The sequence below is a fragment of the Ammodytes marinus genome, assembly GCF_949987685.1.
Source record: "Ammodytes marinus genome assembly, chromosome: 22".
In the NCBI taxonomy this organism is placed as follows: domain Eukaryota; kingdom Metazoa; phylum Chordata; class Actinopteri; order Uranoscopiformes; family Ammodytidae; genus Ammodytes; species Ammodytes marinus.
Window position 1 is genome coordinate 21,398,478 of NC_137226.1, and position 19,543 is coordinate 21,418,020.

The 19,543-nt window shown below is 42.5% G+C and overlaps 1 protein-coding gene across 1 annotated transcript; it reads left to right on the plus strand.

Moving 5' to 3' along the window:
- Window positions 1-3,876: 3,876 nt before the first annotated feature.
- LOC307268443 (prolactin-like) lies at window positions 3,877-11,592 on the plus strand (the record flags this gene model as incomplete). The annotated part of the gene is made up of 6 exons (XM_080051074.1): window positions 3,877-4,077; window positions 5,877-6,060; window positions 6,389-6,576; window positions 7,374-7,481; window positions 8,447-8,629; window positions 11,398-11,592. 6 exons carry the CDS (start codon window positions 3,877-3,879, stop codon window positions 11,590-11,592), a joined length of 1,059 nt encoding a protein of 352 aa, XP_079907200.1.
- Window positions 11,593-19,543: the final 7,951 nt, after the last annotated feature.

Sequence of the window (19,543 nt, forward strand, 5' to 3'; positions counted from 1 at the left end):
GAGCGGGTAGTGACGCTGTGTGACGTAGACTGATAAGGGGTCTATTCACCTCAAATCTCATTTGACATACAATAGGCCTACAGTAAATGAACTAGGTCAGCTAAAAGTAGTGTGGTGAGGAATTTCTTGGAAGACAAATCAAAGGTTATTAAAGAAGCCTTCTTCAGTAAGGTATCTTCAGTTGCTGATGTGTCATCACACGAGTCATTCTTGTGTTTAAAAATGGAGTAAAAGGCCAAAGCTTGTGAGGCTGCTGGCCAATGGGCATGTCCGGCTGCAAAATCACCCTGTTTCCCTGTAGGTCAGCCTGAATATGACAACACACAACCGTCTGCCCAACAACGCCATGTTCCATTATGTTGAGTGTGTGTGTGTGCGTGTGTGTGTGTGTGTGTGTGTGTGTGTGTGTGTGTGTGTGTGCGTGTGTGTGTGTGCGTGTGTGAGACACGTGGAGCACTAGCAGCTAGTCATCACTGAAACTTTCATTACGGGACAGATGTGTGTACACCTACGGCAGGATGGTTGGTTTTAGGTCAATTTAGGTCAATTTAATTTATATAGCCCCGTATCACAAATGTGACTCAGGGAGTCTTAAAGAGTTTAGTTTAGTTTAGTTTAGAGCTGGAGCGGCAGCAACACTAGCCCCTTTTACACAGCCAGTGAAAGCCGGGAATATGCCAGAATTTCGGCCCTCCGCCCTGCTGTATAAATGCGACCGTTGCGGAACGGGGGCCGAGAGGCGCAACAGATTTTTACTACGTCGGGGGGTAGTAAGATTGCCGACACAATCAGTTCCGCCTCTCTGTATAAATGCGTCCAGCTTGTTTTTTGCGGAACAGGGGGGCGTTTGACGTTCCATGGCCTACGTTCTAAACATGCAACCATGTTAGCAGTTGTATTACGTGTGTTTAACATTAACCACGGCGGCCTGATGTCCCGTAAAAATCACAAAATAAAAGGAACGGCGTATAATCTAGCTGGTCATAAGGTCCGCTGCTCAATCCAGACCCCCACGCTTCATTTTGCCGAGTTTATGAGTCTATTTCTGCCCGGGGGAAGTTGAACAATGAAGTGGGAAAGCTAGGCTAGGCTAGGCTAAGCTAGGCTGCGACCGGATCACCGCCGCTATTACTATCGTAAGTCTGAGTGTATATCCACACTTTATTTCTGTCTACAGTAACATGACTTCACACACTGTGTGTATGTGTATGTCTGAATGGCAGAGCGCTGCCCTCAAAGAGAGTCGCTCACAGCCAACCTGTCACACACACAAAGACAGACAGACACACACACACACACACACACACAGACAGACACCCACACACACAGGTGAAGCAGTGAGCGGAGTGATTTTGTCAGTTTGGTTAACAGTTCCAGAGATGTTGGACTCAGCGCGTAGCGAGATCAACCGGCACATCACGGGGACAGTAAAATACGGCCCTCTTACTGCAAGCTCCAGCACTTCTGCTCTCAATTCACCTGCCAGTGTTGTTGTTGTAAAGCAGCTGACCGGTGCGGCGCTAAATGTTTACGTCACACCTGACGCTGCTTACAAGTACCTCTTTCATTCTGGAACGCTGTGTAAAATGGCACACTGATGCGCCAGCAGGCCGGCGTTGCTTGGTTCTGTGTAAATAACACAGAAGTAAGCAAAGCCGGCATATTGGCGTGCTGTTGTTCCGTCAATATGCCGCAATCTCTGTTTAAAAGGGGCTTATGACTAAGACTGTCACATCAAACACACACACATCACGTCTGACAGAGATTAATGTGTGCAGTTATACAGTCCCCTCCATAAGTATCGGAACAGTGAGGCCAATTCCCTTATTTTTGCTGTAGACTGGAAACATTTGGGTTTGACACCAAAAGATGAATATGAGACAATAGCTCAACATTTCAGCTTTCATTTCCAGGTATTCACATCTGGATCTAATACACAACTGAGAAGATATAATTTTTTTAAAAGGAACACCACATTTTTAGGTGAGCAGAAGTATTGGAACAGATATACTTTAAATAAATTAAAGTGAATAAACCGTAATATTTTGTCGCAAATACTTTGCTTGCAATAACTGCATCAAGCCTGTGACCCATTGACATCACAAAACTTTTGCATTCTTCTTTTGTGGTGCTTTTCCAGGCTTTCACCGCAGCCTCATTCAGTTGCTGTTTGTTTTGGGGGGTTATTCCCTTCGGTCTCCTCTTTAGCAGGTAAAATGCCTGCTCTATAGCGTTTACGTCTGGAGATTGACTTGGCCAGTCTGAAACCTTCCATTTCTTGCCCCTGATGAACTCCTTTGTTGTTTTTGCAGTTTTTTTGGATCATTATCTTGCTGCATGATGGAGCATCTTCAAAATCAGTTTGGTTGCATCTTTCTTTAAATTGGCAGACCGAATGTTTCTGTAGACTTCTAAGTTCCTTTTGCTGCTGCCATCATGTGTTACTGTGTTGTTGTCAAGATGAACCTTTACCAAAGTGATGGAAAGGCTAAAATTTGGAGAAAGAAAGGATCTACTCATGATCCCAAACATACAAGCTCATCTGTGAAACACGGTGGAGGCAATGTCATGGCATGGGCTTGCATGGCTTCTTCTGGGATGGGCTCATTATTCTTCATTGATGATGTAACACATGATGGCAAAAGCAAAATATACTCATGAGTTTACACAAACATTTTGTCTGACAATTTAAGGAAAGATGCAACCAAACTGGTTGGAAGATCCTTCATCATGCGGCAAGAAATTGACCCAAAACACAACAAATGAGTTAATCAGGGGCAAGAAATGGAAGGTTTTAGACTGGCTAAGTCAATCACCAGACCTAAACGCTAGAGCATGCATTTTACCTGCTAAAGAGGAGACTTAAGAGAGTAACCCCCTAACACAAACAAAGTGAAAGTCTGTAAAAGCATCACAAAAGAAGAATGCAAAAGTTTTGTGATGTCAATGGGTCACAGGCTTGATGCAGTTATTGCAAGCAAAGGATTTGCGACAAAATAGTAAGTTTTATTCACTTGAATTTATTTAAAGTCTATCTGTTCCAATACTTCTGCTCGCCTAAAAATGTGGTGTTCCTTTACAAATAATGATATATTCTCAGTTGTGTATCGAATCCAGATGTGAATACCTGGAAATGAAAGCTGAAATGTTGAGCTATTGTCTCATATTCATCTTTTGGTGTCAAACCCAAATGTTTCCAGTCTACAGCAAAAATAAGGGAATTGGCCTCACTGTTCCGATACTTATGGAGGGGACTGTAGTTGTCGGACAGCCGTGTTTTAATGCTTGCTGTAAAGGTGGAAACTTTAAGAAACTTTTGGCAGAGCAGTGGAGGAAGGATACATCTACAAAGACGGAGAGACAATCGATGTCATGTGTACAGAATGAACCATCAAAAGTCAGAAATCTACTCAGTTACTATTTATGAGAACAACAGATCTTTTTTTCATTATGACAAGACACACGTGGTATGTAGATGCTACTACAAGTAATAAGGAAAACAATGCTTTACATTGGAATAGCCTTAGATTCCACATTATCTTCCTGAGGACATCACTCTCACACCTCTCATCCTCTCCAGTCTCCACCCACTGATCCAGGGTCAGGTGGATTAACTAGCTCTAACTGGGGGGTCCCGAGGTACTAGAGGCAATCCACCAGTTTCCTGCTGAGAGCCATGAGCTCAGATTTATACATGGTGATCATCGTCCCAGCCGCTTCACACTTGGCTGCAAACTGATCCAGTTAGAGCTGAAGGTCACAGACCGATGATGCTTTCAGAACCACACCAACTGCAAAAGCATTAGATCCTTAGCCCACCGAACTGCAACCCCCTCCCCGCCACGACTATGCCTTGATATCCTGTCCATGAATATCATGAATGGGATTGCTGATGAAGCTCAGCCCTGGTGGAGGCCAACCCCCACTGGGAACAAGTCTGGCTTACTGCAGAGAACCCGGACACAGCTATGGCTTACAGAGATTTGGATCGCCCTGAGAAGTGACCCCGAGTCACCCCATAGTCCCGCAGCACCTCCCACAATATCCCTCGGGGTACCTGGTCGTACGCCTCCTCCAGTAACGCCAACTCTTCACTGTGTGTCACAGCCAGGGCGGAATCCGCATTGTACCTTTTCAATCTGAGGTTCGACTTTCCACCAAAGCCTCATTTACAGCACCTTGGGGTAGACTTTACTAGGGAGGTTGAGAAGTGTGAAACCCCTGATATTGTCACACACTCTCTGGTCCCCCTTTATGAAAAGGGGAACCACCAACCCAGCATGCCACTCCCCTTGGGCACTGTCCCAGACTTCATGTATGTTGAAGAGACGTGTCATCCGACACAGCCGCTCTACACCCAGCATTTCCAATCTCATCAATCCCTGGGCCTTTGCCACTGTGGAGTTGTTGATGCTGATCCTTCATCAGCCTACAGCTCTGCATCTACAATAGAGCGTGTGTTAGTACGATTCCGGAGTTTTTTCAAAGAGTTCCTTCCATCTCCACATTACCTCCTCAGTTGAGGTCAACAGCATTCCATCCTTACCGTACACATATTGGATGGTTTCCTATTTCCCTGCCTGGTTCATGAGTTATGTTGGACCCTGATCTATAAATCACTATATAAATTATTATTACTATTTTTGAAGATGGTCATCTGTACATTAGGCTCTGATTCTAAAGGCCCAGAGTTTGCAACTCCTGCTGATGGATTTGAATGCCTTCCTTTTCAGAATGAATCAAGCCCAAACATTGTTTTCCAGGAGTCCTAACCTTTCTAGTTTCCTGCTACGTTCCCTATTAGCTGTCAGATGACGCCTGACCATCCCATAGGAACATGAGTCAACTGCCTACAACAGAGTTCAGACTAGTCCTAGGCTACGCTTCCTTGACCTCATTCCACTGACTTTCTAAACAACATGACATTCATTTATCGCTGCCCTATGGTGTCATTCTGAGCTCACATTAAAGCTCACGTTTCGGCGTACTCTTCTCTTCTTGTTAGTGCTTGGAGCGCTCTACTTGACCTTTTGATAGGCTGTGTCTGTCTCTAGCTGCAGGACGTATAGACTTTAATAATAGATTCTCAACTAAAGAAGTGTGTTGACAGACAGTCCAATGATGCTGTCTTTGAATGACATCCATAAGTGAATGATGTCACTGCTCTTACAGACTGCTGGAGGTTACTTTATTATTATAGTTTCATTCACTCAAACGCACTTCACATGATAAGACTCACTTACTTACTTAATCACACACAGACACACACACACACACACACACACACGCACGCACGCACACACACACGCACACACACGACAAACAGGAGACCAAGGCATGAGGGGAACATCTAGTATCACTTAACACATTAACTGTTAGCCTTGTTAAGCATTAACTATCAGTTAACAAATTTTTCCCCCTAATGTAAAGTGTTACCGAAAATCTTTGCAAAGAAATCTAGGTTGCATCTTCATATACAGTAGCACTTACATGTGGCACCTTGTAATAAGGCTTATTTGAAGCTAATACTCTTGTGTGAGTCTGGTTGTTCATGGTTGAAGGTAGCCTACAACCTTGCACTTCTTTGGAGTTGCTCTGGATAAAAGTGTCAGCTAACTGAAACAAAATGTAATGTAATGCAATTATTTTAAGTATTAAATAACAGTCAATCAACAGTTAAGGACTGCAGTCGAAAAATTAGACAGCTGTAAACACTGGAGAAATGAAATAAATCGATGAATAAGTAATTTGCCTGAATAAAGTGTCAATATCTATTGCCTGAGAACCCCTCTCGGTAAAACCTCCAGTGACGTAAATATACATGTAGTGTACGCATTGTAATATTTTGTGATGCAGTACTTCCGTCTGACTCACAGGAGATGAACCCATGCACTGGCCCCCTCTCTATCTCCCTCTCTCTGGCTGAGAGGGAAATGGTCACTGAGGGACCCTTATATGAAGGTGCGGGGGTCTTTGATTTCCAAAAGCTTCTGCACTTCACACTGCCCAGACACAGGAGCTCCTCCGCACTCTGCATGATGACTGGAAGCATCGGATCAGGTAGTTGTTTAAGAACTTTACATTAATAAGGAATTCAAAAGAGAAGAAGTTTGTTTGGTACTTTTTTTTCAATTCTGTTCTCTTCTTATTTACCATTCACCCTTTTTCCCCAACTCGTATCTCTATTATGCTTTTATTACTGTATTTCATCCACTTTTTCTATTTTTTATTTTTATTTTTTTTACAAGATGAGGACATTATTTCAGTTATACCACATTCTTCAGATAACGATATTATTGGGGTTGAGACTTGCTCTGTGTTGTGGATCAGCAAGGTTTTGTTTGACGTAGTTTCTTGTGTTCTACCCTTGGTCTCTGGTGTGTCCTAGTGTCTGTTGTGTGGCTGCTGTTGGTCTGTCTGATGCTGTGCAGCAGACTGAGCGTGGTGGGTGCAGCGCCCATCTGTACCAACGCCCACGGAGGCTGCCACGTCCTCTCCCTGGCCAACCTGTTTGATCGGGTCATCCAGCACTCGGCCAGGATGCACGGCATTTCAAATGACCTTCACTCCCAATTTGTAAGTCTCCTCGTGCAACTTGTTTGACAATGCTTTTTTGATAATGATGATTTAATAAATAGGTTTGAACTGGTCATGTTGATTTAGAAGTGTGTGTTATTTGGAATGAATAGAAATTCTAGCTTTAAACCTGAGAAATTGTGTAGATGCTCCTTGAACATGTTTTGCTATATACATGTGCAAAGCCTGATTGTTTTAAATTTTATTTTCATACAAACTGACCAACAAGGATATTGTAAGCAGTTGTATTAGGTACACCATGCTACAACTCATTAAGTGTAACAGGACTTGCAGGTGTTTCTATTAATTTGTCCACCCAATTTGTGTCAATGATTATAAACGCCTCATTTATGAATGGAGGATTTGTTACAATGACTATTGGATTAGACTGTTTTGGTCTATACTTGAATGAAATGGCAACTTGGCATTTCCTTAGCCTCATATCATAATTGCCTACATCATATTTACTCTACTCTACATCTACTCTATTCTACATCTACTCTACTCTACATCTACTTTACCCTACTCTATAACCCTTAAAATATGACTTAGGCAATTATGCTATTAGACTAACGAAAAGTAGATGTAGAGTAGAGTAGATGTAGAATAGAGTAGATGTAGGGTAAATATGATTTAGGCAATTATGCTATGAGGCTAACGATTTGCAATGATTTGCCATAGCAGGCCATTGAGCTATTTTCATTCATCCCATTTTCGGAGATGTATCCTCAGCTGACATTTAGGAGGATAGCAGCCTCTGACATTTCATTTTTCCGTGTCCATGTCTGTCCTGTCAGGAGCAATACTTCCTGCCCAGTAAGAATCAGATCGGCCGGGTCAGTCGCAACTGTCACACCTCCACCATCCTCACCCCCAATGGGAAGGAGAACGCTCAGAGGATTGCCGTGAGTTAACCTTTATGAAAAGCCATGCATCGCAACCCCATCAACTCTACAGTAACACACGTTGAGTCTGTTTGCCTCTACTGCACGTCAGCAAGGATGTTTGAAACATTTCACAATGTATGCATGTGTGCATATTTAAATATTTACATTAAGGTGAGACACTGCAGGAGAAAAACACAGTCTTTTCAAACACTGGTTAATTTTGAGATTTTATTTTCTTCTTTCATACTAGTATAAATCAAAGGTCCAACATCTACATTTAGGCGTTTATTTGACTAAACCTTGTCTGTTTGCATTTGTTTCCTATACAACCATCTTTAACGGCCCATTATCTCAACGTTAGGGTAACACTTTACAATAATGAATGAACTGTTAGTTGATGCTTAGTTAATGCTTCACTATGCATTAGTTAACTAAGCATTAACTAACTGTTAATAACAAAGCACTAACAGTTAGTTCATGCTTAATGAGCTTTAACTACACAGTAAGTAACTAACAGTTAATTATAGCCGTATTGTAAAGTATTACCAATGTTGTTTTTTGTTAATAGTCTTTACCAAAAATCTTAACTTCTCAAGCACTTACATCAACTAAACTTTCCATAACCAGTTGATTACTGTAAGTAATTAACTGGCAGAGTTTCATGATGATCTCTATAAGTTAAAAAAAAGAAAAAATGCTACTCACCGGCAGTGTTTCACCTTAACATTACCTCTGAGATGTTCCATGGGAGAAACATTCCATGTTTATATCACATTTGTATGTATTTCTGATGGTTTCGATAATCTATGTCACTTTTATATATTCTATTTCTGTCCGATCCTTTTACTTTTATTGTTGCATCATCCCAACCTTCCACTGACTTTCAGTGATACAAATGTCACCTTAAGTGCACACAACTGTTGTGATTGGTTCAATTTGCCCTATCGGCTTATTCATTATGTGTGTCCTGTTTGTGGCCGTAGAGACAGGAGCTGACTGAGGTCATCCTGAAGCTGCTGGTGGCGTGGAGGGATCCTCTGTGGCACTTCCACCACAGCATGGCCCACCACCACCATGACTTCAGCAACTTCAGCTCCAACAAAGCCCTGGAGATGAGCGACATGGTGCACGAGCTACGCAAAGGTGTGGAGAAAGTGGCAGAGAAGGTAATAGACTGTACATGTATGTCTTATACGGACTCCACTTATATAGCGCTTTTCCCTGGTTTTTCACAGACTCAAAGCGCTTTACATTGTTTTGTACACATTCACCCAATCACACAAACATTCATACACCGATAGCAGCAGCTAACACGCAGGGTGCAAGCTAACTATCGGAAGCAATTTGGGGTTCAATGTCTTGCCCAACGATACTTCGACATGTGGCAGGGAGACGGGGGATCGAACCACAGACCCTGCACTCCAGTGGCCGACCGCCCTACCCGCTTCGCCACAGCCGCTTACATAAATAACATGGCTTGCTCTTATCGTGGCGATAATGGTGGAGTCATAATCGTGAATATCTCCTCATGACTCGCTACCTGTCCGTACTGCATGTGTGCTGAAAGAAGAAATCCAGTGTTATTACACAGCCTATGCCAGTGGTTCTCAATTATTTTCTGTCACGCCCCCCCTAGAGGACAGGAATTTTTTCGCCCCCCCCCCCCCTACATTGAAATACTATTGAGAACCTGCTAATATTTATTTATTTATCTGTACAAAACCACTGTATGAGTTTCTGGCACGAGCATTCTGCATACCTTATTATTATTATTATTATTATTATTATTATTATTATTATTATTATTATTATTATTATTATTATTATTATTATTATTATTAAATTAGATTAAAAAAATGAGCTGAGATAACTTCTGCAGCAAAACAATTCAAAGTTCAGTTTATTAGCTCAATTTGTAACATTTAAACAAGACTGCTCAGTCAGTGTGCATCTCAGGACAGAGAAACAAGTGCAAATGATTCACTGAGGTTTGCATTTCATTCAAAACATTTTTAAACTGTAAACATAGTTAAAGGCCTACTTCACCGGTTTGAATATGAAGGTGTATTGAATTCTGATATCCTATGTAGTATAAATGTGCGAACAAAATTGAAATCGGTTCATTCTAGCCTGAGAAAAGGCAGAAAGAGTGTTTTTTTTAACCCTATATTTCTCTTTCTCGTGACATCACAGAAAGAGAAATATAGGGTTAAAAAAAACTTACTTTGTAAATATTACTGTGATGTCACAGTAAAAGACATCACAGTAATATTTACAAAGTAAGTTTTTTTAGTAGGCCTTTAAGGTGGTGTTTTTTTATTATTATAGGCCAATAGGCCTTCTGTGATGCGATAACCAATAATTCATTAATGTTATTATTAGTCTACTTGCTTGATTTCTTTTTAAATAGCCTACAGAGACACTTGGAGACACATGTGGACATTTATTTACTGCAAATCACGGCCTTTTGCGCGGATATGACCATACACAAGCACACATCACGCTTGCTAAAAAAAACTGGCAACTCACGGCGCGCCCCACCATTTATGAAGCACTGGCCTATGCAATGTAAACGATATGTAAACAAAGGGGAGCCCACCGTAGCTAGCAACATGCCCGTTTACAGAGTCTAGGCTATGTATTTACACTGGATTTCTTTCAGTGAACACAGTGCGGAAAGGTAGTGGATCGTGAGGATATAGTCACTGATTTTGATTTAAAAAAAAGATTAATCTGACAACAAGCATTCTCCAGAAATGAGTCCACCTTTAATTAAGTCTGGGCCTCAAAGACCATTGGGACCCGAAGAGAGTTTTAGAGTTTTTTCATTTGCGACATGAGTCTGTGACGTTGCATCCTACCTCAAATGAACCGTGTGATGAATGCACAGAGCTGCTGTGTCATGTAGCTGCAGGGCGGAAGCTTGTTGTCAGGTTGTGTAATCATAGTAAATGAGAATGAAACACAGATGAACCATTTCTTAGGTCACACAACAAAACCAAACTGCACCGCTCACCCTCAGATGAACCACCGCCCTTGATCCTTTTTGTTTGGAGTACCCCAGTGCCCTTTTATAAATCTTTATTCAAACAAGTGTATTTAACCAGGGTTGGCGTATGGGACTCCCACACTGTGTTGTGCTGAATTAAGGTATTGCGTATCTATAATGTAGATTCTGTTTTGGAATTGTTCACTACAACAGGTGCAGAGGGTAGCATGCTTGTTAAACTGACAGGTGTTTCTATTATTAAGAGGTCTCAAAATAAGGGGGTGCCCTTAGCTCAGTTGGTAATAATAATAATGGATTGGATTTATATAGCACTTTTCAAGGCACTCAAAGACGCTTTACAGGGTTCCAGGTCCCATTCATTCACACACAGTCATACTGGTGGTGGTAAACTACCATAGTAGCCACAGCTGCCCTGGGGCAGACTGACGGAAGCGTGGCTGCCATTCAGCGCCTATGGCCCCTCCGACCACCACCTCAAACATACAGCAGTCATACACATTCACACGAGGCAAGGTGAAGTGTCTTTCCCAAGGACACAACAACCATGAGACAGGTGGCAGAGCGGGGATCGAACCGCCAACCCTTGGATCATTGGCCAACCTGCTTAACCACCTGAGCCACGGTCGCCCCATGGTAGGGTGTCCCCCCCCATGGGCCTCGGCCAGCAGCGGACCCGGGTTCAATTCCAGCCCGCGGTCGTTCTCTGCATGTCACTCCCCTCTCTGCCCCATTTCAACTCTGTCTCTACACTGTCAATAAAGCATAAAAATGCCCAAAAAAAATATATACAACAAAAAAAAAAGAGGTCTCAAAATAATAGGAATACATCATGAGTGTATGTACCGATTCCTTGTTAGTATAGTGCACTGCATTCTTGTGAATGTGTTTTGCTAGACTTGTTGTTGTTTGTCCTCTGCGCTCCAGATGCAGTCGTTGGGGATCATCAGTAACTCAGTGAGCAGCCTGGCTTCTCCCGACGCTTCTTTGCCCTCGGACGCGGCCGAGTGGCGCCTCATGAAGGACCACGACCTGCTTTACTGCTTCCGCCGAGACTCCAACAAGGTCCAGAACTACCTGAAGATCCTCAAGTGTCGCATTGTTCCAGAGCACGGATGCTGAAAGGGCCCAGAGAAAGATTGGCCCAAGATTGAGATTTAATATCAGCCCTTTGGTTGGGATGGAACTGCTATACGGTTACAAAAAAACTACATACGGATAAAGTTGTAGTTTTTAGTTGTGTCTTTTCTATCTGCCAGGGTATGTATGGGATGTTGATGATTGGGTGTGCACTGATACACACTGTGTGCTCACACTGCTATTGTGACTACAGTGCCCATGGATCCCAAAGACTCTGCCCCAACCCCCCTCCGAGTATGTACAGGATGGAATGAGTGTGTGGATGTTGTTATATACTCGATATTGTTTAACGCATTGCCCCATCATGTGTAAATATAGTGATATCATATAAATTATTTCAAGAAAAATGTATGCAATGTTTCTTTGTCATTTCTACAGATGGGTACACACTGCACTTTTCAGGAAGGCTTGCGTTTGTGCTAACAGCCCCCAGATATTGGGGTGAATATTGGTTGGTGACACACATGCTCAAATGCCCCTATGATCTAGAAGGAACAGCTTCATTTTGGTCCTTGCTTGGGTCTTAACATTCGTGGGTCATTGCAATCCCATAAGGTTCAAATGTAATAAAGTGCAGTACTCCAGTAATTAGGACTGGCCATAAATACGCTCTAGCAGCGGGAGGTAAACTGTTCCTCACAGATGACACAACCTTTGGGCTCAGCTTTTAGACACAGAGCTAATGTAATGCTAGCTAGATTTAAAAGTCAGTTACATAGTGCACACTGGACAAACACTAAATGTAATCAGTCAATATAATATGTTTAACAACAGGTCTAGCTGGCCAGCCAACCATGTCATTATCCCAAAATAAATAACAAATTACAATGAGAAAAAAATAACTGCCGAACATGTGTATTGGCTGCAGCCTGAAGTTAACATGACGTTAGAGGCTGAACAGTGACCTTGTGTGGTCATCCAATTAGGTAGGTGGCGCTGTGGCACGGCGCCCAAAACCGGTCCCATTACCCTTCACTGGTTAAAAACAATGGTAGGGGAGAGTGGCCTGAGTTGTGCCGGTGGGGAAGTTGTGCCACCCCTTGTTTCTAGAAAACCATAGAAGAAATTGGAAATGTGACCACATATTTAAGAAGAGCCATCCATTTGACTCATCCTGTAAAGAAGGGAGAAACATGGAATAAGATATAAACACATCTAAGCTCAAAATAACTGTTGTTTGCCTTTCAAAGTAAAATTTCCATGATCGAGGTGTTTTGATTATTGTGTCTGAACAATTATAGACACGTTTGAAAACATTTGACACATGTTTTAGTGCTTTAGTATGCTACACTTTGTGTCTATATACACTCAACAAAAATATAAACGCAACACTTTTGTTTTTGCTCCCATTTTTCATGAGATTGTACGATTTCTCTCAAACATTGTTCACAAATCTGTCTAAATGTGTGATAGTGAGCACTTCTGCTTCGCTGAGATAATCCATCCCACCTCACAGGTGTGCCACATCAAGATGCTGATCTGACATCATGATTAGTGCACAGGTGTGCCTTAGACTGTCCACAATAAAAGGCCACTCTGAAATGTGAAATTTTTTGCTTTATTGGGGGTCTGGGGACTCAGAACCAGTCAGTATCTGGTGTGACCACCATTTGCCTCATGCAGTGCAACACATCTTCTTCGCATAGAGTTTATCAGATTGTCAATTGTGGCCTGTGGAATGTTGGTCCACTCCTCTTCAATGGCTGTGCGAAGTTGCTGGAGACGGCTTATGGTGTAGAAATGAACATTCAATGCACGAGCAACAGATCTGGTTGACATTCCTGCTGTCAGCATGCCAATTGCACGCTCCCTCAATGCTTGTGGCATCTGTGGCATTTTGCTGTGAGACAAAACTGCACATTTCAGGGTGGCCTTTTATTGTGGACAGTCTAAGGCACACCTGTGCACTAATCATGATGTCAGATCAGCATCTTGATGTGGCACACCTGTGAGGTGGGATGGATTATCTCAGCAAAGCAGAAGTGCTCACTATCACACATTTAGACAGATTTGTGAACAATGTTTGAGAGAAATGGTACAATTGTGTATCTGGAATGAATTTTAGATCTTTAAGTCCATCTCATGAAAAATGGGAGCAAAAACAAAAGTGTTGCGTTTATATTTTTGTTGAGTGTAGTTAGCACGATGTCAGCCCTAAACTGCTGCATGATGCTTATTATCCAAAATTCTGGGATTGGGGTGATTTGTGCCAGAGGGCCTGGGGTGAGTTACAAGTAAGTAAGTAAGTAAGTAAGTAAGTAAGTAAGTAATGGCGCTTTTCCACCGCAAATGTAGCTCGACTCGACTCAACTCGACTCGACTCAACTTGGTTTGGTAGCAGCACGGGTCGTTTTCCACCGCAAATAGTACCTGCTGAACGTGGGCGGGGTCGTCGTAAGGGGCTGAAAGCCTACTCCGGAGCAAAGTAGCAGAGCAGAAATTGCGAGCAGTTGTTGCACTATTAACTGAACCAACCGCCAAAAACACGGATGAAAAATGTTTAAGAAATACCCCCCTTGTATCTGTTTGCTAAAAGAAGTAGAAGAATATTGCTACGGGCCATTAAAAGGGATGGTTGTTGTCCCGATGTGTGACTGCCACACAGTCAGCTGTAGGGATGCGTCACGTACATCCCTATGCACGTAAGCACGGGCATGATAAAGTTGACTGTTTAGTGCTTGTTTCAGGATACGTGTTTTCAAATGCAAGCCGTGTCTCAGCCTGAATATTTTATTGAGGTAATCAGTTCAGTCCGAGGCTTGTAATGTAATCGCTCGCTATCATGTCTGTCCCAGCTGGCTACTATTAGCCTAGCTGCTAGCTGCCCTACATGTCTCCTCTCGTATGATAAGTAACTTCCCCAACAACCAACACTGGGTGAGCTTAGCGAATATATGGAAAATAAATTCAGATCTGTGATGCAAATCAAATGAAAGAGAGCCAGAGAAGGCTGCACGCGGCGTAAATACACTCAAAAGTCCCGGAGAGTTGGGGAGAATAAACAACAGAATGAAGCCGGTAGTCTCTGGCCACTGATTGGCCAGACAATAGTCTCTGGCCAATCAGTGGCCGGCCGTCTGCCGACGTCACCTTTTAGCATCGGCTCAGCTCGCTTGGAACCTAGAGCGAGGCGATACCAAAAAAACAGCCGCTACGTGGTACCAGGTACCATGAAATTGCGGTGGAAAAGCCAAAAATGCGAGTTGAGTCGAGTCGAGTCGAGCTGATACCATGCGGTGGAAAAGCGCCATAAGTAAGTAAGTAAGTAAGTAAGTAAGTAAGTAAAATGTATTTATAAAAGCACATTTATAAATGTTTGCACTGCCCAAAGTGCTGAACATAGTGTAAAAAATTAAGGTAAAATAACAATAACAAACATAAAAGACATAAAGCCCAGACATCCACATATAAAACAAAGATAGTTGTGCAGAGGTAAGATAGTTAATAGGGAGGAAAAACCAGGGTGTACAGATGGGTTTTGAGCCTTGATTTAAAGGCAGAAATGGAGGGTGAATCGCATATGCCAGTTGGCAGTTGGTTCTACAAGGGTGGAGCAGCTAGTGCAAAGTACATTTCTGAGAGTTGTGCCAGTGGCATGGCTGTATACGCTGGTCACCATAAGAAAGTGATTGTCTACAGTAGCTCAGAAGAGACTGACATCTCCATTCCACTCAACGACACCACTGACAAAAGTTCAGATGTCCAGAAAGATGATGATGGTGACTTTGTCATTGTGAGCTTTGCAGGTAAAACCATTAGATCTGCTAGGCCTTGTCTAAGAAAATTGTCCTTCAATCTTTGTAAAAAAATTACTTTATTTACTTTAAATAAACGATTGTCTAATGGATTTGTCTTTTTTTTTAACCTTTATTTCTACAGGTAAATCCCATTGAGACCGAAGACTCTTTTGCAAGGGAGACCTGTTTTCCTTTCCCACGTTACCATTCACACACACATTCATACACCGATAGCAGGCTAACTATCGACATTCACACGAGGCAAGGTGGGTGAAGTGAAGATCGAACCTCCAACCCTTTGATCATCGGCCGACCCGCTCTACCAACTGAGCCATAGTCGCCCCTCTTGCATTACAGTTTATGAGATATATATCAATTGCACAATTTACCCCATGGTATTCTCTCTTGTGGCTTACACCACACCGGGGACAACTTGTGCCACAAGACAACTTTTTTTCAAGAAAAAAAGTCAAGCCGAGCATCAGAATGGGGAAGACAGGGGATTTAAGCAACTTTGACCGTGGCATGAATGATGGTGCACGGCAGGATGGATCCATACTTTCATGTTGTTAACGCCAAATTCTGAACCTGCCATGTGAATGTCGCAACTGAAATCGAGACTCATCAGACCAGGCATGATTTTTCAATCTTCTATTGTCCAATATTGGTGATGCTTTGAGAATTGTAGCCTCAGTTTCCTGTTTTCAGCTGACAGGAGTGGCACCCGGTGGGGTCTTCTGTTGCTGTAGCCCATCTGCTTCAAGGTTGGACGTGTTTTGCGTTCAGAGATGGTATTCTGCATACCCTGGTTGTATTGAGTGGTTATTTGAGTTACTGTTGCCTTTCTATCATCTCGAACCAGTATGCCCATCCTCCACTGACCTCTGACTTCAACAAAGCATTTTACGTCCACACAAATGCCGCTCACTGTATATTTTTTCTTTTTCGGACCATTCTCTGTAAGCCCTAGAGATGGTTTGGAGTGAAAATCCCAGTAGATCAGCAGTTTCTGAAATACTCAGAACAGCCCTTCTGGCACCCTCAACATTGCCATGTTCAAAGTCACTTAAAACCCCTTTCTTCCTCATTCTGTTGCTCGGTTTTAACTTCAATAAGTTGTCCCGTCCAGGTCTACATGCCTAAATGCATTGAGTTTCTGCCATGATGTGATTGGCTGATAAGTTCTATGTGTTAACAAGAAAATTAACCGCTGTACCTAATAAAGTAGCCCTCACTTCGCCTCAGAGGTATACGTCAACTAGATGGGCGTATCTCCCTCCCCCCGACGTCACATCAATGCCCTTTTTCGGTAAGAGAAAATGAGGCAGAGTAAAAATCAAACAAGATGGCGACGCGCATAGGCCAGGATGATTGGATGCAGTTGAAATAACCGAGATCAGCCCGGATGCTACATCCATTTTATATACTATCTATGCTCTGCCCCCCCCCTCTGTGCCAACTGACACATGCTGCCTGTGGCCAGGCTGCACTTTGTCACCCTTGCAATATTAAATAGAAAATGTGTATCCACAACATAATTATCTCATTCCCACACATTTTAAAAAGGTTTAATTGAAAGGATTTCAGCTTTTGTAGTGAGTCTTTAACACTCTTGCTAGCAACACACAATGACCATGATTACCTTGAGTCACCAAGTCACGTTGTATGCCAATTCAGGACACATGGGAAGAGGACAGTGTGGAGTCTGGGACAAGTCACAGCAAATCAGCACCATACGCTGGTTTCTAGGAGAAAGATGAGACAGCTGACCTCAACAGTCCTCCCCTCAAAGCCACATAAATGAACTATTGCTCATTGTCGTGTTTCCCTTCAGCCAAAATTCGCAAAAATTCCTTTTCACTAGTAAAGAATAGGAGGACATTTTTGGGGGGTTCATTCAGTACCAGCTATTTTACCAAACACACATTAAACCCTGCTGGTTTGTTACTGGAATGAAATTTGATATGAATTAATCAGTTACAAGCTGATATCGTTGTCAACTATTTTATCATTAATCAATGCCGGGGCATCAAGATTAGTTGGCAAAGATTACAGCTGTCTATGAAATGAAGAGCCCCTTCACTTATGGTTTAAAATAGCTAGGCATTGTGGGAAAATCTGTAAAGCTGTGTTCAATCTCTGGAGTTGTTAAACGAGACGGTCTCCGCAGGTCTCCGTTCACGAGCATTTCCGGTTTGCATGACGACTAACCCTGATTGCTGCCAACGGAGACAGCCTTGTCAACGGAGGAAAAAAGAAAAAGAAAGGAAGATCAAAGTTAAGAAGATGGAGCAACAAGTTTCTGTTTTGTTATTTTATTTTATGCCATCTCTGAAAAAAACGCAATGAATCTTGGGATATGTTGGGCCGCGAAGGATCCATCTGTTGCAGCCTTCAAAACCGTGAAACGAAGGCTGCATTTCTCGGCTGCATATGAAGGAGCCTTGCGAATGGAACAAGCCTTTGCGCGCCGCTATGACGCAATCGGTCTTCAAATGCAGCCTTCGTAGACTGTAACCCCTGAATTGAGATTCACCGTGGGTCTACTTCTGAAAGCTGTGGGCTGGCACTTAACATAATTACTTACACTTGGCTTGACAAAGCGGCCCCTTTTCATCCTGGATTGGCATTTGTGCAACTGACTAATCCAAGGTGCCCAGAATAGACTTTGTCAAGGCTGGCTTTATCAATCATCCTGGATATCTGAATTCCATTTTCGTGCAATAGGCCTCAGAAGCCTCTCCACTTCCTTGACTGGGGTTAGCTTTGGTTAGCTCAGTGGCTAACACACTGATATCTACTGTATGTCTAACTGGAGAGTGGTGTCCTCTCTCCCTCCACTGAACGTCGGAGCCTGCTCGTTCTTTCATTGTTAAAATAAATAAATAATCGGATTTTAAATCGGAGTTGTCAGTCCGTTATCCGATACGTAGATTGCAGCCATATTGGACCCATCCTTAGTCAAAACATACATACTCTTAAACAGTTTTTAGTATCTCAAACCATAACCTTAACCATGTGGTCAGGTCAGAACTCTTTGTCAATTAGATTATTTGTATTTAGGTTCACAATGACACCTGAGCCTTACCCTATATACAGTCATATGAAAAAGTTTGGGACCCCCTTCTAATTTTGGGCATTTTTGTTCATCATTAGTTGGGATTTCAAAGAAGCAAATTCCTTTTCATATATGACATACCTTAGGTAAACAGAAGCAATTCAGCAGTGTCATTTTGTTTATTGGAATAATAGAAAATATGCAATAGGCATCATAACAAAATTTGACTGGTGCATAAATTTGGGCACCCCAAAACTAAAATTACATCAGTACTTAGTTGAGCCTCCTTTTGCAAAAATAACAGCCTCTAGACGCCTTCGGTAGCCTGTGATGAGTGTCTGGATCCTGGATGTAGGTATTTTTAACATTCTTCCACACAAAAGCGATCCAGTTCAGTTAAATGTGATGGCTGCCGAGCATGGAAAGCCCGCTTCAAACCATCCCATAGATTGTCGATGATATTCAAGTCATTGGACTGCGACGGCCATATCAGAACATTGTACTTTTCCCTCTGCAGGAATTTGAACTGTGTTAAGGGTCATTGTCTTGTTGGAATATCCAACTCCTGCGCAACTTCAACTTTGTGACTGATGCTTGAACTTTATCCTGAATAATCTGTTGAAACTGGGTTGAATTCATCGACTTTAACCAGGGCCCCAGTCTCTGAAGTGGCCACAGCATGATGGAACCTCCACCAAATTTGACAGTAGGTAGCAGGTGTTTTTCTTGGAATGTAGTTTTCTCCTTTCGCCATGCAAAACGCTTTTTATAATGACCAAATAACTAAATTTTTGTCTCATCAGTCCAAAGCTCTTTCTTCCAATATGAACCTGGCTTGTCTAAATGAGCTTTTGCATACTCCATGGGACTGTATCTGTGGCGTGGGCGCAGAAAGGGCTTCCTTCTCATCACCCGGCCATACAGATGTTTTGGTGCAAATTGCGCTGAAATGTTGAACGATGTACAGATAAACAATCTGCAGCCAGATGTTCTTGCAGGCAGTGGCGTGGCGTGGGGATTTTTTTTGAGGAAGCCAAGTGAGACAACACCTTTAATCTACATGTTTATTGGAAGGTGGGGGACAGAAAAGGGTAGGCTACGTCGCAGCTTGTATTTAATGTAACTACAAGAGCTATTA